Source organism: Trachemys scripta, chromosome 6 (genome assembly GCF_013100865.1).
Source record: "Trachemys scripta elegans isolate TJP31775 chromosome 6, CAS_Tse_1.0, whole genome shotgun sequence".
Lineage (NCBI taxonomy): Eukaryota > Metazoa > Chordata > Testudines > Emydidae > Trachemys > Trachemys scripta.
The window spans coordinates 121,049,212-121,071,854 of record NC_048303.1 but is presented as its reverse complement, the minus strand read 5'-3'; the positions used below and the strand labels follow the sequence as shown (position 1 = coordinate 121,071,854).

The 22,643-nt window shown below is 45.2% G+C and overlaps 1 protein-coding gene across 4 annotated transcripts in view; it reads left to right on the top strand.

Moving 5' to 3' along the window:
* Window positions 1–22,643, top strand: part of GNE (glucosamine (UDP-N-acetyl)-2-epimerase/N-acetylmannosamine kinase) — a 69,684-nt gene that overhangs the window by 13,727 nt on the left and 33,314 nt on the right. Inside the window, exons 1-2 of one of the 4 annotated variants that reach the window (XM_034773429.1) lie at window positions 1,867–2,070; window positions 18,555–18,757. In XM_034773429.1, coding sequence (XP_034629320.1) covers window positions 18,594–18,757 — 164 coding nt within the window. In that variant the 5' untranslated portion in view covers window positions 1,867–2,070; window positions 18,555–18,593. Of the gene's footprint in view, window positions 1–1,866; window positions 2,071–13,059; window positions 13,259–15,315; window positions 16,724–18,554; window positions 18,758–22,643 lie in introns of those variants that run through there. The other 3 variants (XM_034773431.1, XM_034773430.1, XM_034773428.1) reach the window with 3 other exon arrangements.

Here is a 22,643-nt window from a genome sequence, read left to right as displayed (position 1 = left end):
CAATTTAGGATCCTGATCCTGCAATTTAATCCACTCAAGCAGACCCTGCCAAAGGGCCCAGCCAGGGCCGTCCTTAGGCATACGCAGCTGCGTAGGGCACCATGAAATTTTGGACACCAAATTGCCCCAAATTTCATGGTGCCCTAGGCAGCTGTGTGCTGCATAAGCGGCAGCACCAGCCCCGGCGACCAGCCCTATCACCCGGCCGGCACCCCCACGGGCTGCGCCCACTGCAAGGGGCAAGGCCATCCCTATGGGTGTTGTGGGGCCCCACCTCTTACCCTTCCCCCTTTCTCCGCCCCCATTCCACCTCTTCCCCCAGCGACCCGGCACTCACCGGCAGCGGCAAGAAGCAAAGCAACCCGGCCCTAGCCTGCTCCACTCTGCCAGCTCCCAGCTGCGTTGCTCCGCTTCCCGCTGCCGGTGATTGCGGGGAGATTGGGGAAAGGATCGCTCCCCCCCCCCACCAGCACGGGAAGCAGAGCAACTTGGCTCCAGCCTGCTCCGCTTCCCTTGCCCCGGCCCCAGCCGTGTCGCTGGGGGTGGGGGTTAGGGAAAGATTCCCCCTGGACTCACTGGCAGTGGGAAGTGGAGTGCCGTGGCTGGGAGCTGGCGGAATAGAGCGGGCTGGGGCTGGGCTGCTCCACTTTCCGCGCTGCCGGTGAGTGCGGGGCGGGATCCCTTCCCCCAAGACTCCTCCCCTGAGTGACACAGCTTGGGCTGGGGCAAGGGAAGCAGAGCAGGCTGCTCCCAGCCCCCCACTAATCCCCCGGGCCCCTCTGGGCCTGTGGGGCCTCCAAAAGTGCCCCCCCCCAGCTCCTGCCTCCCAGACTCTGGTCGAGGGGAGGACTGGACTGCTTAGGGCATCCAAATGGCTAGGGATGGCCCTGGGCCCAGCCCTGTGGATCTAATTACAGGATCGGGGCTGGGTTGTGCTGCAATGTGGTACAAGCTCATTTCCACCAGGCACTGGAGAAGGGACTGTAGTGACATGTGCACATGGGCCATCCCCAGGCCTCAGCTTGAGGGTCCTATCTGCACGCCACAAGAGAACGGCCACATCCTGGGTGTCAGGAAGCGTATTGCAGTGGGGGCCTCCTATGACATTGGTGCAGATGGACCCACTCACAGCAACCTTGTGGGCACCAAGGGTTCCAAAATCCTGAGAACCCTGTGATTTTAAACACAGGACAGCTTGGGCTCTTTCTGGCCTCCGGCCTCACAGCCTCCCCCTGGGAGCCACGTTTTCAAGCTTCTCGCCACAGCGGCGAAGGCTAGACGCTCCTTTTTAAACTGGGAGCCAGGATTCCCCTGTGAAGACAGGACGCCCGGGGCTGGGGCTCTCGGAGGACCAGCAAGGCGAGGGCTGCTGGCCCTGCCAGGGTCCGGTCCAGAGGGCAGGGCCTGGGCAGCTGGGCCCCAGGGCTTCAGCGAGGGCATGGGGAGGGGGGATCACTGCCTGCCCCTCCCCAGCCAGAGACATGGGGGGGGGGGGGCTGGGTTGGGGGGGGGGGGGGGGGGGGCTGTGCTCCCCCTGGGAGAGGGAAGTGGGTGAAGGTGGGGGCCCTGTGAGAAGTGTCCCTTCCCCTCCCAGCATGTGTGAGGCTGGGGAGGGGGTTTGGGGGGGAGGGGCACCCTTCATAGCCCCTCCCCCTATCTGGAGCTGTGAGGGGAAAGGCCGCGCGCCCAGGGCTTGTGGGCGGGGCTAAGCTCCCCCATGCTGGGGGCTGTGGGAGGAAAGGCCGCGCGCCCAGGGCTTGTGGGCGGGGCTAAGCTCCCCCATGCTGGGGGCCGTGAGAGGAAAGGCCGCGCGCCCAGAGCTTGTGGGCGGGGCTAAGCTTCCCCCATGCTGGGGGCTGTGGGAGGAAAGGCCGCGCGCCCAGGGCTTGTGGGCGCGGCTAAACTCCCTCATGCTGGGGGCTGTGAGGGGAGGGGCTCTCTGACGAGCCGTCCTCCCCCTCCCCCCCCCCCGCAAGCCCGGCGGGTCGATGACGCGCGGCTCGCGGCCTGAACGTGCCGAGCGCATCTATCGCGGCCAAGCCGGGCGCCGGGAGCGAGGTCGGAGCGGAGGTGAGGCGCGAGCGCGGGCGGGGAGTGTCCGGGCTCGTTCCCGCCCGCGCTGCGGGGCTCTGGCGCCATCGCAGCCGGGGGCAGGGCACGTCCCCCGCCGGGAGATAGCCCCTCCCCTGCCACGGCGCGTCACGTCACGGCCCCGGGCGGGGGCGGGGAGAGACCCCCACACACGGCGGGGGGAGGGGTCCCAGCCCCTGCTGGCGGGGGGGGTGTAAAGCGAATGACCCCCCCACACACATACACACAGGATGGGGGGGATTCAGTCCCTGCTCTGAGGGCAGAGATAAGGGACGCCCACACACACCCACACAGGATAGGGGGAGGGGACTCAGCCCCTGCTCTCAGTGTGTGTGGGGGAGATAAAGGGACCCCCCCACACACCCACACAGGATAGGGGGAGGGGACTCAGCCCCTGCTCTCAGTGTGTGGGGGGGAGATAAAGGGACCCACCCACACACCCACACAGGATAGGGGGAGGGGACTCAGCCCCTGCTCTCAGTGTGTGTGGGGGAGATAAAGGGACCCCCCCACACACCCACACAGGATAGGGGGAGGGGACTCAGCCCTGCCCTCAGTGGGGAGGGGGGAGATAAGGGGACAGACACACACACTCAGGATTTGGGGGTAGGGGCTGGTGTTTCTCCTGGGCCCAGTTTCAGGTTGTCTATTCTTATTTCCAGCCCCCTGGTGTGATTCCAGAGGGCATGAAACTTGCCCCGTTTCCCTCCTGTTTTCTCCCTGGGCTAAAGAGGTAGCGAACCCAATGCAGGATAAAGCACAGGGGGCTGTTGTTTATTTGTTTGTTGAATATTAACAAGGGGGTATCTTTCACTTCCTGATGAAGGCCAACAGGCCCAGACTGGCTGCGGTCAAGGTGGGATGAGCTGATTTCTCATGATGAGTGCTGTCTGACTAGCTCGCCCCGATATTTAAAAGAGGGGGCTCCATTGATCACAGCCTGGAGAGAGAAGTGGTCATTCAGATATGAAGATCCCAAACCGGTGAAGACTACATAGCACAAAGCCAACGCCTTACATTCCACTGTTAATAATTCATTATGAAAGGTGTTATACACTGAAGGCACGGAGTGTCCACCCCTCTACTTGACTTATGTGGAATTGAGCATTTTCAGAATTGAGCATTTAAGACCTATTTAATTCAATGGCAGTTTTCCCATTGATTTCAGTACTGCAGAATAGACACTTAATGCATAAAATAAAGCTATGTAAGGTAAAGTATAAAGTTTTACAGGTTTTTACCTATGCATCCCCTGCCAAGATAGGTCTACATTCCTTGGCAGAGGTGGCTCCATTTTAATAGTAGGACAGAGAGCAGCTTCAGAGCGCAGTGCGAGGAAACAGTTAAAAAGGTTTTTGCCTATATCTTCACTACCAAAAAAGGTGTTTTGTTTTTTTGTTGTTTTTTTTACAGAAAGAGAGCTAAGGCACATTAGTTATCTCGCTGTAAAATCCTAATAGAGACAAGGTTCTGGAGTTTTTACCATGGTGGAGCTAGGTGAGGTCAAATCCAGGTAGGGATTATTGTGTTGACCTTGGCTAGCTACATCACAGTAGAAATTTCCTGAGAGAACTTCAAACACACATAAATCAGATCTCAACTCTCATCTCTTTTGAACCTATAAGGGAGAATAAATTCTGTCTGTGCTCTTAAATTGCTCCCTGCAATGTGTCACCCAATTGAAAGATTCTGTTTCTTTAGAACTCAGAATCTGAGTACAAGGCCACCACTTACGTACAGACAAGCTTTAACTATACTGACATAGCTGAAGTGGTGCAGCTCACCTAGTATCATTGTACCAATAACTGCCCACATGAGGGTTTGTACTGATACAAGTATATGGGTTAAAAATAATCATACCCCTAACTGAAACAGTTATATCAGTACAAAAAACTGTTCAGATCAGTCCTAATTGTTGTTGTTTCATTGCTGAATCCAAACATGTTACAGAGGTTAAACTCAAAACTAAAAATAATGCTGCTGCGGGTTGATTGAAACTTATTAACACTAAATATAACTAGAATGCTCTTCTACAGTACGAATGCCTTTTGTTTCAGAGCAGGTGTCATAACAATCTGCCTTTGATCTCCACTGATACTTTACAAAACTATTTCTAAGAGGCCATTGCTATAGCAGGCAGTAACTGATCATTAAGTTTAAAATGTGTTGCTCTGCAGATGTGCAATCTGTCTACTTAATTTTCTACAGGTTGGTAATTATTGTGTATCTCGAGATTCTTTGACTTCTGGCATCCTCAGGGTAAATTCTTTCCTTATCTAGGGTGGGTGATCTTATCTGGATCTTAGTTGAATGGCCTTAGGATATTAAAATACGAGTTTTTTCCAGAAGGGCCTGGAAAGACAGAATACTTAATTGAACCAATACTACTTTTTAAGCCTATTTTGCATAAATAAGCAGATAAAAATCCTGTCTCAAGGGATTTGAGACATCTGATGTTTAGAACACATAACCTGGAATAAGGAGACCTGGGATCTGTTTATGACTTTGCCACTCCTTCTCTCTGTATCCTTGGAAAAGTCGGTTCACTTCTTTGTGCCTCAGTTTCTCCAACTCTAAATAGGGGAATACAGATTCACTTTTATAAATCACTGTGAGATCACTGTTTGAAAGGCTCAATGTATTTGTAATTTATTAGTTAGACCAGAGGTTCTCAACCTTTTTCTTTCTGAGCCCTCCCCCCCAAACATGCTATAAAAACTCCATGGCCCACCTATGCCACAATAACTGATTTTCTGCATATAAAAGCCAGGGCCGGCATGAAGGGGTAGCAAGCAGGGCAGTTGCCTGGGGCCCCATGCCACAGGGGCCCCCATGAAACTACATTGGTCAGGCTTCAGCTTTAACCCCGGGTGGCAGGGCTCAGGGACCTGGGCTTCAGCCCCATGTGGCTTTCTGCCCTGGGCCCCAGGGAGCCTAACGCAGGCCCTGCTCGGAGGACCCCCTGAAACCTGCTTGAGGCCCCCCAGAGCCCTGTTTGAGAACCACTGAGTTAGACAATATCAGAGACAATCTTGTAATGACTAAAGCGGTTTCATAAAAATTGCTTGCAGATTTTGAGCATGTTCTTATTTTTAACTATGACCTCTGTTTTTCATAGATGAAGGGATGTTGTCCTTCTTAGAAAAAAGTTTGAGCTGTTAAAATAATAAAAAGATTAAAAAAAAAAAAAACCAAAAAAGCAGTAGTTTTTTTGTAACAGTGATGTATGAATCAAGTTAATTTATTATACATCTACTAAGCATATAGGAGGAGGAAGAATTAGTCCTTATAGATTTAATTTAGCAATATAGGACTATGTGCTGTATGACCTTGGCAACAGAACAATGTTGCTAGAATTGTTGCAGGGTCCTCCCTCCACATCCTCAAGGAAAGAAGAAGTTCTCAAACATGTTATACCTTTAAAAAAGGCATAACTGTTAAAGGAAATTAAATCCAAGACTATGTTTTTACTTTCACTGAGAAATAGTATCGATAGCAAAGATACAGAACTTTGCAGCTGGAGAAAATGACAGTCTCTCTGAAGGATTGGAACCCAAGCTATTAAATTTCTAAAATAGTCATGAATTAATATTTGATTCCTTTTTAAATGGTGATTGGGTGTAACAGTGGTGTCTCAATCCAAATTGAAAGAATATGACTGTGGTACCATTTAATCCAGTTCTGAACTTGGTTAGGAATTTATTTTATTTATTAGTGTTTATTGCCCTGACAAAACAAAGCAATGGAGTTCTGTTTAGTTTAGCCAGCATCTGTGGCTCTTAATCACATATTTTGTCCCACTGACTTTTCTGCAGGATGGAGCTGTAATTGCTTTAGCATTACATATGTCATACTAAGGCATTTTTGTTCACTATACACAGGAAAACTTCACTAATGATAGGGGGAAATCCTTGGAAAGTTGCTGAATTTTGTGAATTAGTAAATAAGAGCCTGTACCTGCAAACATTGATCTACCAGAAGTACTGCTTACTGCAGTAAGTAATACCACTGTTGTACTGCACTAAACAGTGCTAGGAGTAGAAAGCATCAGTACTGTTTGCAGGATCAGGCCCTAAGTGAATGAACACAATGAAAATGATTGTCTAATGAATTGCCAAATGTTCTTTGTTCCCTTATTTTGGCGACTAATTGAGTTTTAGTTATTAATGACACTTAATTGTTCTTTACTTTTTTTAGAAAAGGTCATTTGCATCGTAGCGACTCATTACAGCTTTGCTATTAAATGTTTGCAGAGGGGTTGGGAGAAACTGCTTTTTTTCTTCTGCCAAATATAAATTATGTGCATTAGTGAGCTTCCTTGAATATTGTTTCAGTGTTAGGAGAGCCCTATTTGTGTGAGGTCTTACATTTAAAATGTGGAGGAGGGGAAAAAAAAAAAAGGATGGTGCTTCATTGTGTGATGTAGCACAACATTTTGTTCTTCTCCACGAGGAAAAAATTTGAAACCAAGCCTTTTACTTAAACTTGACCATTTTTCCTAGTCAAGTTAGCTGGAACACATTCAGCTAAAATTGAACTAAAGGTATTACCATGCATCTACACTAGGTAAAAGGCTGGGTTTAAATTGGTTTTAGCAAGCATGTATGTTTAAACCCAGTTTAAACAAGATAATTTTTCCTTGTCAAGACAAAGTTTATATAGAGCTTTTAGGCTTGGTTTATCCTTTCTGCATTTGTAAAAGTTGGGCTAAGAGCCTAAGGATATTTTCCAACCATTACTAAATCATCTCACTCATGTCCTTGATACACATTGTGGCCAATGGCTATTTTTTGTCTGCAGTTCACAGCCTTCTTAGCCCTGGTCTACACTACAGGGTTAGGTCGAATTTAGCCATGTTAGGTCAATTTTAAAGTAACCTTGTTCTGTCGACCTAAAATCGACTTCTGTACTCCTCCCTGGCAAGGGGAGTAGCGCTAAAATCGACCTTGCTGGGTCGAATTTGGGGTATGCGGGCACAAATTGACATTATTGGCCTCCGGGAGCTATCCTAGACTGCTCCAATGTGACCGCTCTGAACAGCACTTTCAATTCTGATGCACTAGCCAGGTACTCAGGAAAAGCCCCGGGAACTTTTGAATTTCATTTCCTGTTTGGTCAGCGTGGCGAGCTCAGCAGCACAGGTGACCATGCAGTCCCCCCAGAATCACAAACGAGCTCCAGCATGGAGCGAACGGGAGACACTGGATCTGATTGCTGTATGGGGAGAAGAATATGTGCAGGCAGAACACCGATCAAAAAGAAGAAATGCTAATATATATGCCAAAATCGCACAGGGCATGATGGACAGAGGCTACAACAGGGACACACAGCAGTGCCGCATGAAAGTCAAGATGCTCAGGCAAGTCTACCAAAAGACAAAGGAGGCAAACGGTTGCTCTGGGTCAGAGCCCCATATGTGCCGCTTCTGTGATCAGCTGCATGGCATTCTAGAGGGGGACACTACCACTACCCCACCACTGACTGTGGACACTTGCAAGGGGGGAGTCTCACGCAACACAGAGGAGGATTTTGTGGATGAGGAGGAGGAGGAGAATGCATAGCAGGCAAGCGGTGAATCCATTCTCCCCAGCAGCCAGGATCTTTTCATCACCCTGGAGCCAATACCCTCCCAAGGCGGGATCCCTGAAGGCGGAGAAGGCACCTCTGGTGAGTGCACATTTGTAACTACGTACCGGGTTTAAAAGCAATAGTGTTTAATGTTTGATTTGCCCTGAAGACTTGGGATGCATTCGCGGCCAGTACAGCTACTGGAAAAGTCTGTTAATGTGTCTGGGGATGGAGTGGGAATCCTCTAGGGACATCTCCATGAAGCTCTCCTGGAGGTACTCTGAAAGCCTTTGCAGAAGGTTTCTGGGGAGGGCTGCCTTATTTCGTCCTCCACGGTAGGACACTTTACTGTGCCAAACCAGTAGCAAGTAGTCTGGAATCATTGTAGCACAAAGCATGGCAGCGAATGGTCCTGGGATTTGGTCACATTCAAGCAACATTAGGTCTATATCTTTCTGCATCAGCCTCAGGAGAGTGATCTCATTCATGGTCACCTGGTTGAAATAGGGGAATTTTTGTAAGGGAACAGTAAAAGAACCCCGTTCATGCCGGGCTGTTTGTGCTTGGCTAAAAGGGATCATCCCTGAGAATAGCCACGCGGTGGGGAGAGGGGTGAAGGGATCATCCCAAATAGTCACACGGAGGGGTAGGGGGAGGTGTGTGCTGCATATCCACCCGAAAACCGCAGCCCCTCCTTTTAAATGGCAAACCCAACCGACATTGCTTGCTATGGGAAAGGAGGGTGCTGCAGTTTGAAAGCATTCCCACGTGTTATGAAGGCATTAGAAACCAAACCCGAGTACCCTTTGGCTTACCATGGCTTCCTGGAAACTGAATTCTGTTGCCCAGCCGGGGGTGATGTGTCACTATACCGGCAAGGCGCTTAATATAAAAGGCAAAATGCGACCTTGTACCTAAAGCACATGTGCTGTCTGCTGTGAATTGCTTGATTCACTGTGAAAGAGTCTCCCTTTTGTTCTCAGAAATGTATCATCTTAAATTTTACTCTCCCTTTTTATCTCCCCGCAGGTGCAAATGTTTCTATGTTCCCCCTATCATCTCCGTCCCTGAGGTTATCGTAGATTAGAAGGCGAAAAAAACGCACTTGCGATGACATGTTTTCCGAGCTCATGCAATCCTCCCACACTGATAGGGCACAGCTGAATGCATGGAGGCATTCAGTGGCAGAGTCCAGGAAAGCATTAAGTGAGCGCGATGAGAAGAGGCAGGATGCAATGCTGAGGCTAATGGGGGAGCAATCGGACATGGTCAGGCATCTGGTGAAGCTGCAGGAAAGCCAACAAGAGCACAGACCGCCGCTGCATCCACTGTGCAACCGCCTGCCCTCCTCCCCAAGTTCCTCCTCACCCAGACACCGAAGAATGTGGAGGTGGAGGCTCCAGGCACCCAGCCACTCCACTCCAAAGGATGGCCCAAGCAACAGAAGGCTGTCATTCAAACAGTTTTGATTTGTAGTGTGGCTACAATAAGTAATGTGGTCTTGTCCTTCCCTCCTCCCCCACCCCACCCTACCCCACCCGGGCTACCTTACATTCTACCACCATTCTGCACTTGTTCAGCCTATAGTTGAACTGCTCCTTACTGCTGTCCAGGCTGCCTGTGTATGGCTTCATGAGCCATGGGAGCAAGGGGTAGGCTGGGTCCCCAAGGATAACTATTGGCATTTCAACATCCCCAACAGTAATTTTCTGGTCTGGGAAGTAAATCCCTTCTTGCAGCTGCTCAAACAGCCCGGAGTTCCTAAAGATGTGAGCATCATGCACCTTTCCTGACCATCCCACGTTGATGTTGGTGAAACGTCCCATGTGATCCACCAGTGCTTGCAGCATCATTTAGAAGTACCCCTTCTGGTTTATGTACTGGTTGGCAAGGTGGTCTGGTGCCAAGATAGGGATATGCGTTCTGTCTATCGCCCCACCACAGTTAGGGAATCCCATTGCAGCAAAGCCATCCACTATGACCTGCACATTTCCCAGAGTCACTACCCTTGTTAGCAGAACGTCAGTGATTGCATTGGCTACTTGAATCACAGCAGTCCCCACGATAGATTTGCTCACTCCAAATTGATTCCCGACTGACCGGTAGCAGTCAGGCATTGCAAGCTCCCACAGGGCTATCGCCATGCGCTTCTCAACTGTCAGGTCAGCTCTCATCTTGGTATTCCTGCGCTTCAGGGTGGGAGAAAGCAACTTTCAGAGTTCCAGGAAAGTTTCGCAGCCACTGGGAATCATCCCATACCTGCAACACTATGGTCCCACCAGTCTGTGCTTGTTTGCCGGGCCCAGAATCGGCGTTCCACTGTATCAACCAGCCCCACTGCTGCCATGATGTCCTAATTCCCACAGCCTGTGCTTTCAGGAACATCTGTGTCCATGTTCTCCTCACAATTGTCCTCATGCTGCCATCTCTTAGCCAGGTTCTGCACATACTACAGTATAATGCACGAGGTGTTTACAATGCTTGCAACAGCAGCAGTGAGCTGAGCGGGCTCCATGCTTGCCGTGCTATGGCGTCTGCACGGGTAACCCAGGAAAAAAGGGGCGAAATGATTGTCTGCAGTTGCTTTCACGGAAGGAGGGAGGGAGGGGAGGCTGACAACATGTACCCAAAACCACCCATGACAATGTTTTTGCCCCATCAGGCATTGGGAGCTTAACCCAGAATTCCAATGGGCAGCGGAGACTGCGGGAACTGTGGGATAGCTTCCCACAATGCACCATTCCATGAGTCAATGCTAGCCATGGTAGCGAGGACGCACTCTGACGACTTAATGCGCTTAGTGGGGACATACACAATCGACTATAAAATCGATTTCTAAAAATCGACTTCTATAAAATCGACCTAATTTCGTAGTGTAGACATACCCTTAGTAGTGTGGGAGGTCCCATCACAGCTCTGCTGTCACAATATAGTTAAAACAGGTACCCTGCTGGCTTTCAGAACAATGCTAGCTAGGTTGCATCAAGCTCTCAAGAGTAGGGGTTATCTTTGTTACTTCTCTGTAGTGTGCCTGAGGGGATCATATCATTGATTGCGGTTCCCAGGTTCTACCCTAACACAAATAACTAGAAAATTCCCTACGGCTCTCTTCTTGCTGCTGAAGTAGGAGCCCTGATGAGTGCTTCTGATTGCTCACCAGGAAAACAAGAAGCAGAGAGGGCAAGGATGGAGTAGTGGCCCTGAGACTTGGTCCAAAAGAGGTTATTGGTGGTATTGATGATAGTGATTTCAGATTTGGAAAAGATGGAAAGCAGACTGGAAAGGATCCAGGATGGAGTTGAAGGAGAGAGATTTAAGGCAAAAGTTGTAGATGGGGGGAGAGTGTGTGTGTGTGTGTGGGGGGGGGGGTCCATGAGTTTGGATTTGAAGGGAGATAAGGCAGTAGTTGGAGTCAGTGAGAGAGCCTTTTTGAGGATGAGAATGCTTCTGGTCCCTGTAAATTCCCAAATTGCAGGATTTGCTGTGAATCTGCATCTTGCGATAGCATTGTGGTCCTGAATCTTAACTTTTATTTAAATGAAATGTTCCTTTCCTCATATTTACAAAGATATACTTGGGTCATGTTTTCAAGGTTAAACCAATAGAGCGTTGCCTTTCTAAGTATGCAGATAGCTTGAAACGTTATCTGAGAGTTACGAACTGCTCGATTCCTCTCAGTGGAGCAGCGTTTCACTGGAAACCTAATGACAATTTAGTGTTAGCACTATTTCGTTGCTGATCATTTTTGCACAAAGATGTAGTTGGTGTGCTTATCGCAATCCCAGACAGCCGCCTTCAACTCTACAGTTGCTAAAAGCCCCAGATATTTCTTATTCATTCTCCCTTGACACCTTCTACAATGGAATTAAGTATTGTCAGTAGAAATATCTGCAGCACATTGAAAATGTGGGGATGGCATAAACTAAATTCAGGTTTCAGAGTAGCAGCCGTGTTAATCTGTATCCACAAAAAGAACAGGAGTACTTGTGGCACCTTAGAGACTAACACATTTATTAGAGCATAAGCTTTCGTGGACTACAGCCCACTTCTTCGGGTGCGTATAGAGTGGAATAAATATTGAGGAGATATATATACACACATACAGAGAGCATGAACAAGTGGGAGTTGTCTTACCAACTCTGAGAGGCCAATTAAGTAAGAGAAAAAAACTTTTGAAGTGATAATCAAGATAGCCCAGTACAGACAGTTTGATAAGAAGTGTGAGAATACTTACAAGGGGAGATAGATTCAATGTTTGTAATGGCTCAGCCATTTGGGAAGACCAGACCATACTTAATTGGCCTCTCAGAGTTGGTAAGACAACTCCCACCTGTTTATGCTCTCTGTATGTGTGTATATATATCTCCTCAATATTTATTCCACTCTGTATGCATCCGAAGAAGTGGGCTGTAGTCCATGAAAGCTTATGCTCTAATAAATTTGTTAGTCTCTAAGGTGCCACAAGTACTCCTGTTCATAAACTAAATTAAATTTAGTATCAAGGTTTATAAAAGGGACTACTTTGCTGTGTCTATTCATATTTATATTTCCTTCCTGTTTTAAAAAGGGGAATATTTAATAATGAAGTTACCACAAACTTTGCAGTCAGTTGCAGAACTTAAATTGAGTTTGCTACAGGTACATGGAGCCTTTGGGAAGACCAGACCATACTTGTATTCTGAGAGGAGAGAACCAGAGGGGGTAGCGAGGCTAAGGAGGGGTTAAGAGTGAGGTCATGAAATAGGAGGGGGGAAGGGGACTCTGGAGCAGGTGACAGGGCTAGGGGAGAAGCCTTGCTGTTAGTGACGAGTCCTCTGAGTAGTAAGATTACTAAACTCAACTAATCAGCTGTAGAAGGTAGAATTAATGTCCAGCTGAGAAGATAATAGGCTACTGCTGCTTTAGAAATAGTGGAAATGTCTGTGACTGTCAGTGGTTCCTTTTAGTATTGCTTTGCTTGCTCAAAACTTGGGGCAAACTTTCCCATCCCCTCCACTTGGGGTCATCTGACTTACTCTTGACTCATGCAGTCTGGCTAGGGCTATTATCTGCTTGTTCAGAATATAGCTCCAGCAGTAATCTCAATATTAACCTGCACACAAATCTGGATTGTAGAGGGAATATATAATGGTTAAAAGCAAAACAACCCAGGAGATTAAATCTGGTGCAGGATGCCCATTAGATAAGACATTAAAGGCAATCCATTGTAATGTAATGAGATGTATTGTACCCTTGACATAACTTGGCCCACAGAGTACTGGACGTTAGCTCTTTGTTTTGTTAGGTATTATGCTGTTTTACCTGAGAGTTAGAAACCAGTCCGTGCAGTGATTCAGGAGTTAAACATGATTTACAGGTTCTTTTTAAAAAAAAAAAAAAAAAAAAAAAGAGCAGGGGTTGGAATTAGCCAGTGGTAGATAGGAGAGCTACTTCTTATACATTAATATTTAATCCTCTTTTACCTTCACTGCCGTTTGTGTAGAGGAAGTGAAAAGTTGGTGGAGTTAGCCAATGGAAGATAGCATAGCTTCTTTTTTCATATATATTAATATTTAATCCTTTTTACCTTCACTGCAGTTTGCGCAGAGGAAAGCGAAAGGTAAGGTTTCTAATTGTATAAAAGAGAAAATAGATTTGTCATGCTGGAGACATAATACATGGGTAGCAGTGGTAACCCCTTTCTGGCACAAGGGGAAGTAGAGCTCCTGTTTTGGGGCTTAATTGACCAGGTCAGGTCTCTTATCCCATAACTAGTTTGAAGTCTTGAGTTTAAAGCACTGAAATGCCTGAAGGAAACTAGTTCCTGACTGACGGATAGTATCTTGCAGCTGGCATAGTCAAAGCCTCTACATGTCACACGTGTGGTTTTTCAGGGGAAACTCGGTGCAATTGCTCTATAAAATTCCAGTTTGAGAAATGTTTCTGAGAAACATATTGAAAAAAGCTAATTGAACTGGCCTGTTGTGTTTTGCTTAAACTTACAGGAATAGGTTTAAAAATAAATCCTAGATTTGGTAGCCTGGTGTGTTCTAGCATTTTCCATTACCCTTTTAATAAAAGGAACTGACTTTATTGCCAAGTAAATGATATAATGTCTACCACTGACAGCCTGTGTTGTAAAGTTGCTCAGTTCATTTTTATTTTTCTCCATGTTTGTTTAAATGTGATAGCTTTTCATATGTGTCTTTGAATGGTCAAACTTCGTAAACACAGAAAACTTTTCCAGCTGCACTTGAAATTGGGCAAGAAGAAATCTAATTCTTAAGACTCTAAAGAATTTCAGAAGGATAGTAAAAGTCTACTTTGAAGGATTGCATAACTCTAGCTTATTGCACCAAGCTGCCAAATGGAGGGTCAGAGTTTGAATCCCATTGCCTTTCATTTAATTAATCAGGGAGTGGTGGTAACATTCTTAACTCTTGTGGGTAGTGCTTTGTGCTACTGACATGGAGCCCCTAAGCAATGCTCTGGAGGGGGTCTGAAATTCCTGCCATTACATAATTAAGGAATCTGACCTGGAGAAGGGCTGGTGCTTGTGCCCAGATAGATAGCAGAGATATTTGGTTTGGCAGAAGGAAGCAGTCTTTCAAAAGTGAGTGTAAAATCAGTCCTGCTCTGGTGCGGTGAGATTAAAGGCTCTGTCTGCCTGGGAACTCACTGCCTGGCTCTTAAAAGGGCCCAACCATAGGGGTAGTATGTGTGAGAGAAGCCACAGAAGGAAGTTAATTGGCATACCTGTATAGCTGTACATGCCCAGTTGTTCACCTATTTATCAAAACGGAACAAAAATGTTTTTTAAAATGTATTCTGTTTGTGATTCAGTTAAAGTTGAACAGTCTGTTTCTGGATCATTCTGGAAAAGTGAAACTTTCTGTTTGACGTGTTATTACACAAAAATGAAACACTGAGAAATGTAGGAGATTTTGAGTTCCTAGTTTTCATAATTTGTCAAAAGGACATTATCATTTTAAAAGCTATCCAGTTTCAAGAAGTGTGTTAAAAGTAGCTTTCAGGTGGTGCACCTGTTACCAAGTTTCCCCTGCCTATTTTTGTGTTTTCACAACCACAGTTTTCTATTTGTACAAAGTATGTCTCCTCTGTTGCTGTGTGTAATATCCACACAAACAGCAGGGCAAACTGACCAATGAACTCTTATGAGGAAACAGTGAAACTGAGGCTATGTCTGCATTCCTACTTTTGATAGTATAATTTATGTTGCTCAGAGGTGTGAAAAAACACCCTTCTGAGCGACATGAGTTACACCAGTGGTTCTTAACCTTTACTGCAGCCTGCACCCCTTTGGTTCTCAAAATATGTTCTTGCACCCCTTATCAAAAATCATTGAAGTAGGTCAATTCTTTAAACCTAGATATATCATAACTATATATATATCACATCATCATCTGTGCATGCATCAAGAAATACCCTGCAACGTGGGGGTACACTGTATTTTGTAGCGAGATAATTTCACTACAATTAGTTTAAAAACGTGAAAATAATTTTTTTGTTTGTATATTACAGTAATCGTTAAAAAACGCATAATAATAAATAGATAAGTTTGATGAAACAAAGTAGTTGTACTTACGTGCCTGTGCTTAATTTGTGTTTTTGATGATTTACCTTCTAAAAAAAATCTGACCTGTCTCGCACCCCCAGAAAGGGCATCTCACGCCCCCAGGAGGTGCGTGCACCCCAGGTTAAGAACCACTGAGTTACACCGAGAGAAGCGCCGGTGTGGTCAGTGCTATATCTGCGGCAGAGCATTTCCCACCGACAAAGCTACCGCTGCTCATTGGGGTGGTTTAATTATGTCGAGGGGAGAGCCTACTCCTATCCGTATTGAGCGGCTACACAAGAGATCTTACAGCGGTGCAGCTGCATTGGTACAGCTGTGCTATTGTGAGGTCTCTAGTGTAGACCTATAAAGTGGTATGCATCGGCAGTACAGTATTTGACTGCATTTACAGAGAGCCTCTGCACAGTAACTGAAAACTAAACTCTTCATTCAGGATTTTAGGAAACTGTAGGGACTCAAACTAAGGTTGGGAAAAGCCATCTGCCAATGAAGATAAACTTTAAAAGGCAGCAACTTCAGATGAAGAGATGGCTTTGCTAGAAGCAAGTCTGCTGATCTTAATTTCATTAGTGATGAAACCAGCAAGAACTCAGTTTCTATGAGCATTCTGATCTAATTAGCTTGATGTTATACTGTGAGTGTTCATGAACTATCAGGAGTGAGTGCTCTCAGGACTCAAGTTAACAGAAGCGGGATTTGATATGGAGCAGTGAGGAAAAGAGGTCTGCGACACCTCAGGAAGGCATAATAAAAGGAAGTATTTACCTAATATGTTAGTATGAAGCCACGAAAACTGAGTCACTTCTGTAGGAGGATATAACTTTCTTATTTGGCTATTAGTTAGCAAGAGATTGAAACGATGTTAGAGTTTCTGGGGAGGAGGAGATTTATTGAGCAATGTGCACACAGTGAAACTCTGAGGACAAAAAGAGATCACTCTTCTAATGTAATGTAAATATGACAGACTTCCCAATATTTGTTCTGTAGTTTGGAAGTGACAAGTGACCTTTTGACAACAAGAGACTAATGGTGTGTAGGTGCGGGCAGAAAACATTCAGGGCCTGATCCCACAGCCCTTTAACTCTTCGTTAACTTTTCAGGCCCTTGGTAAGCATTTAATTAAATGTACATGCCTATTACAAGTTGACTCCTTTAAAGCACTCATGACCTAGGTGGCCAGGTACACTGTGTGCAGTGATGTGAATTCAAGCATCTTGTAGATTTTTTCCTTTCATGACTTCTAGCCTTATGCCTTTATTTTTCTCCTCTGTGTCAACACTTCTGCATCAAACTGTGAGCTGGCACCTTTCTCAGCCCTGTTCTACAGACATTCACTGAAGGTTTCCTGCCTCAGGACTGCTCAGCCTTTACCTCTCCCCAGAGGCCACTCCTGCCTCCTTTATATCCAGATTGGGGTAACAAGAGTCTTCAGTGGATTTGACTAACACACTGAACCCTTTCCCAGCAGGCTCAACACCTGCTAACAAGGTGAGGGGGGTTGGGTAAACCCTACCAGCCTGTTGTGTGTGAGACGGAAACTCAGATTTCCCTCTCTGTGTTTCCTGTGGATGGTTTTCCCATGGGATGAGAAGGAGGCTCAGCCCCTAAACCCAATAGAGCCCCAAGATCTGAGTTCCACACTGTCTTTGGAGCCTCTGGCCCACTCCTGTTCACTCCGGTCTCCACAGCAGCGCAGCTCCAATGGAGAATGAGAGAAAAATGCCTGTCGCCTTTTGCTCACCCTCATGGATCTGTGGAAGCCCACTCTGGAGATCCAGTTCCGCAAGTGTTTCCTTTCCCCAGTCCAGAAGTTCACTGTGTTTTCATCCCCTTTGCTTACATGGATGATTCCTGGCCAGTGTGTTCTGGTGTTAAAGATTCTGGAAACTTTCTGAGGCTATCTCCTCTACTGTAAATTTAGAATGTGAGCTAGAATAAGGATCAGAAGATTTCTGAAATATGAAGATCTCTGAACTGAGCCCCAGTCAGTGAGCTGACACTTAACTGATCTTCCTTTTCTGTTGTGAAGGGGAGGTTCAGAGTAGGAAAATTAGTGGTACAAAATTTGTCTTGTTTTGTGAAGCTTGTCATTTAAACTCATAAAATACTCCATTACAACGTTACACCAATATAAGGAATAATCCGATCATTCTTTTTCCTTGTTCGTGAAGCTTGAACATCTGTTTAAAAAAGAAAGATCAGATGTAATGTCAGTTTATTGTATACATTAAAGTTAGGGGACTGTCCTGTACTTGCACGTGTGTGTCAGGGGAAATAGGAGAGAACTGAGTATTCAGTAGTAGCTGAAGATTGATAAGAATCATGATGTTTTAGAGCCTGATTCTGACCGCAAGCTGGTTTTACACTGGTGTAATTGCATTGACTTCAGTGGAATCACTTCTAACTTACATCAATGCAAATGAGATCACACTCAGGATCATAGTTATAAGCCTGGTTTAGTGGCAGCCCCTCACTGACATAGTGTTTCTGCGTTGCTCATAAAGGAGTTGATGCCTAATTTTTAGGAGCTACTTTCTTCTGGTGGTCACACAGTGTCTTTGTTAGTGTAGCCCTGGATATCTCCCAAGAGTCCTTTCCATTATGGGGTTTTGGGATATGACTGTCACCCAGGAAGATAATATTAACTTTGCACTTAATCTGACCATTTCAAAGCATTTTGCAGGCTTTTAATTACAATTGAACCTCACAATGTGTTTGCATCATTATCTCCATTTTAAAGTCAGGTAAACTAAGGTTCAGAGGTATTAAAACCTAAATTTTTCACAAGCGTCCACAAATTTTGGATACCTCAATTTTTGAATGCCCATCTTGAGACTTTTTGGGCCTGATATTGAACAGAACTGAGCCTCCACAGCTCCCATTTTAAATCAGGATAGCGCCACATCTCTGAAAATCAGACTTTACATCACTCAAACTGGGCATCCAAAATTAGTGGAAAATGTAGGCCTTCGTGACTTCCCCAAAGTTACATATCAAGTCTGTGTCAGAGCTAGGAATAGAACCCAGGAGTCCTGACGTTCAGCCCCTTGCTTTAATCACTAAACATCTGTTTCCTTTGTGAAAGCACATATGTGCGTGTGTGAACACACACACAATCTGAGATTATACCTATAATTGAAAGCATGTTTTTCCCAGCCAGGTACCTGTTATCTAAATGGTAATCTTTTGATCAGTTAACACTTGTCCAAATTTCCACGCTGGAATTAGCATAGCATTCTGCCTCATGTCTTTCATTATTTAAGCATGCAATTTTATGGCCGTACAGAAAAATATTAATCTTTGCTTTTTGTTGTTTCAGGAACTGTATTTCAAGAATCTTTCCAAACAAAAACAAATCATGGAGAAGAACGGGAACAACCGAAAACTTCGGGTTTGCGTGGCTACTTGCAACCGAGCTGATTATTCAAAATTAGCTCCTATTATGTTTGGCATTAAGGCGGAACCACAGTTCTTTGAGCTTGATGTCGTGGTGCTTGGCTCCCATCTGATTGATGACTATGGGTAAGATGGAAACTTGCATCTCTGCCATGTTGTTAGTGGCAAATCCTTGCCAACTTGAGATCCCGTATAAAGAATGGTACGTTAGTTATCGCTTAGAGAAGCAGGAAATGTTCATCCTTAGGACTGGATTTTGGGACCCACATATGTTCAACCAAGTATTGTTTCAGATCTGATACATTAGATCGTGTTATCCATTAACATTTGGTAAAAGGGAAAATGTCCTTGTTAGGGTGCTCATTTCTCTTTCAAATCAATCATTAATAATACCAAACTTAGTACTTACTTAGCGCCTCCTAACTGAGGATCTGAGCACTTTGGCCAGGGTTTTCCAAGATGACTGAAAGTCACTGGGAATTGAGCCCAACTCTCCCAGGCTACATCTACACTACAGCACCTACTTCGGTGCAGCTGCACCTCTGTAGAGCTTGTGGTGGTGACATTCTAAGTCGACAGGAGAGAGTTCTCCCGTTGGCTTAATAACTCCTGCCTCCATGAGAGACAGAAGAGCTTTTCCTGCCAACGTAGCGCTGTCCACACTGGCGCTTAGGTCGGTGCAACTTGCGTCGCTCAGGGGTGTGGATTATTCACCTACCTAGTAGAAGTTATAACGAAGTAACCTGCAGTGTGGACAAAGTCTTAGGCTTCTATGAAAATCCCAGCCTGAATAAATGTAAATTAATTAAAATTACTCGTCTTCCTGGAAATGATTTACCTTCTGTTGTAACAAGTAACAGTTATGGTTACTGTAATATTGTTCTCCATCTTTTCCAGTTTATTTTGAGCATATTGTATCCCTTTTATCAGTTTCTAAGCTAACAGAGCTAGAGCCATGCAAACACTCTTGAGTACACACCAGTCCTAAATCCCATTTTTGAAGGTAACTTAGGCATGATGGAGACTAAATTTCATCGACTTTCAGTCTGACATAGGCTCCCAGGTGCCTAAGCCACAATTGAAAATAGGACTTTGGCTCCCAAGTCACTTAAGTGCTTTGGAAATCTTTACCTAAAGTCTGTTAGAAAACAATAATTTTGTCTGAGAAAGTTAACTTTGTCCAGACAGCCCACATCTATTTCTAATGGGAGTCCCAGGTTCTTGTATTCATCTGGTGGCAGGAAGGGTTAATCCTATGGACTGGGCAGGTGACTCTTGATTTGGTATTACTAGGGCTCGACAGCACACTTACACTTCAGATCACTTCTGTGCCCCTCAGCAAGCGAGAGGCATCTGTAGGGTATGTGGCCTTTCCTGCACAACCACTTAGGAAGGCTTCTTCCAAACAAAGACATTCTTGTAGATCGAAACACTAAAAACTAGGGCTGTCAAACGATTAAAAAAAATCACAATTATGAGATTAAAAAAAAGTCGTAATTAATCAGTTTTAATCACACTGTTAAACAATAATAGAATACCAATTTACATTTATTTGTGCATGTTTTTCTACATTTTCAAATATACGGATTTCAGTTACAACACAGGATACAAAGTGTACAGTGCTCACTTTATATTATTTCTGATGACAAATATTTGCACTGTACAAAAGATAAACAAAAAATAGTATTTTTCAATTCACCTCATACAAGTACTGTAGTGAAATCTCTTTATCATGAAAGTGCAATTTACAAATGTAGATTTCTTTTTTTTACATAATTGCACTCAAAAACGAAACAATGTAAAACTTTAGCGCCTACAAGTCGGAGCATGAAAGATCATATGAATGTTTAAAGAACAGGAGTACTTGTGGCACCTTAGAGACTAACAAATTTATTAGAGCATAAGCTTTCGTGGACTATAGCCCACTTCTTCGGATGCATACAGAGTGGAATAAATATTGAGGAGATATATATACACACATACAGAGAGCATAAACAGGTGGGAGTTGTCTTACCAACTCTGAGAGGCCAATTAAGTAAGAGAAAAAAAACTTTTGAAGTGATAATCAAGATAGCCCAGTACAGACAGTTTGATAAGAAGTGTGAGAATACTTACAAGGGGAGATAGATTCAATGTTTGTAATGGCTCAGCCATTCCCAGTCCTTATTCAATCCTGAGTTGATTGTGTCTAGTTTGCATATCAATTCCAGCTCAGCAGTCTCTCGTTGGAGTCTGTTTTTGAAGTTTTTCTGTTGTAAGATAGCCACCCGCAGGTCTGCGGCACTGCTATGGGTACCCGCATGGCCCCACAGTATGCCAACATTTTTATGGCTGACTTAGAACAACGCTTCCTTAGCTCTCGTCCCAACGCCCCTACTCTACTTGCGCTACATTGATGACATCTTCATCATCTGGACCCATGGAAAAGAAGCCCTTGAGGAATTTCACCATGATTTCAATAATTTCCATCCCACCATCAACCTCAGCCTAGATCAATCCACACAAGCGGTCCATTTCCTGGACACTACTGTGCTTATAAGCGATGGTCACATCAATACCACCCTATACCGGAAACCTACTGACCGCTACACTTACCTACATGCCTCCAGCTTCCATCCAGGACACACCATACGATCCAAAGTCTACAGCCAAGCTCTAAGATATAACCGCATTTGCTCCAATCCCTCAGATAGAGACAAGCACCTACAAGATCTCTATCAAGCATTCTTAAAACTACAATACCCACCTGCTGAAGTGGAAAAACAGATTGACAGGGCCAGACGAGTACCCAGAAGTCACCTCCTACAAGACAGGCCCAACAAAGAAAATAACAGAACACCACTAGCTGTCACCTTCAGCCCCCAACTAAAACCTCTCCAGCGCATCATCAGAGATCTACAACCTATCCTGAAAGATGATCCTTTACTCTCACAGATCTTGGGAGACAGACCTGTCCTCGCTTACAGACAACCCCCCAACCTAAAGCAAATACTCACCAGCAACCACACATCACTGAACAAAACCACTGACCCAGGAACCTATCCTTGTAACAAAGCCCGATGCCAACTCTGTCCACATATCTATTCAAGTGACATCATCACAGGACCTAATCACATCAGCCATACCATCAGGGGCTCGTTCACCTGCACATCTACCAATGTGATATATGCCATCATGTGCCAGCAATGCCCCTCTGCCATGTACATTGGCCAAACCGGACAGTCTCTAGGCAAAAGAATTAATGGACACAAATCTGACATCAGGAATCATAATACTCAAAAACCAGTGGGAGAACACTGGTTTGTCTTTAACCTGTCTGGCCATTCAATGTCAGACCTGCGGGTGGCTATCTTACAACAGGTTTCAGAGTAACAGCCGTGTTAGTCTGTATCCGCAAAAAGAAGAACAGGAGTACTTAGGAGTACATAGGATGTTATGCATCCGAAGAAGTGGGCTGTAGTCCACGAAAGCTTATGCTCTAATAAATTTGTTAGTCTCTAAGGTGCCACAAGTACTCCTGTTCTTCTTTTTATCTTACAACAGAAAAACTTCAAAAACAGACTCCAACGAGAGACTGCTGAGCTGGAATTGATATGCAAACTAGACACAATCAACTCAGGATTGAATAAGGACTGGGAATGGCTGAGCCATTACAAACATTGAATCTATCTCCCCTTGTAAGTATTCTCACACTTCTTATCTAACTGTCTGTACTGGGCTATCTTGATTATCACTTCAAAAGTTTTTTTTCTCTTACTTAATTGGCCTCTCAGAGTTGGTAAGACAACTCCCACCTGTTTATGCTCTCTGTATGTGTGTATATATATCTCCTCAATATTTATTCCACTCTGTATGCATCCGAAGAAGTGGGCAGTAGCCCACGAAAGCTTATGCTCTAATAAATGTGTTAGTCTCTAAGGTGCCACAAGTACTCCTGTTCTTTTTGCGGATACAGACGAACACGGCTGCTACTCTGAAACCTATGAATGTTTAGCACATCTGGCATGTAAAT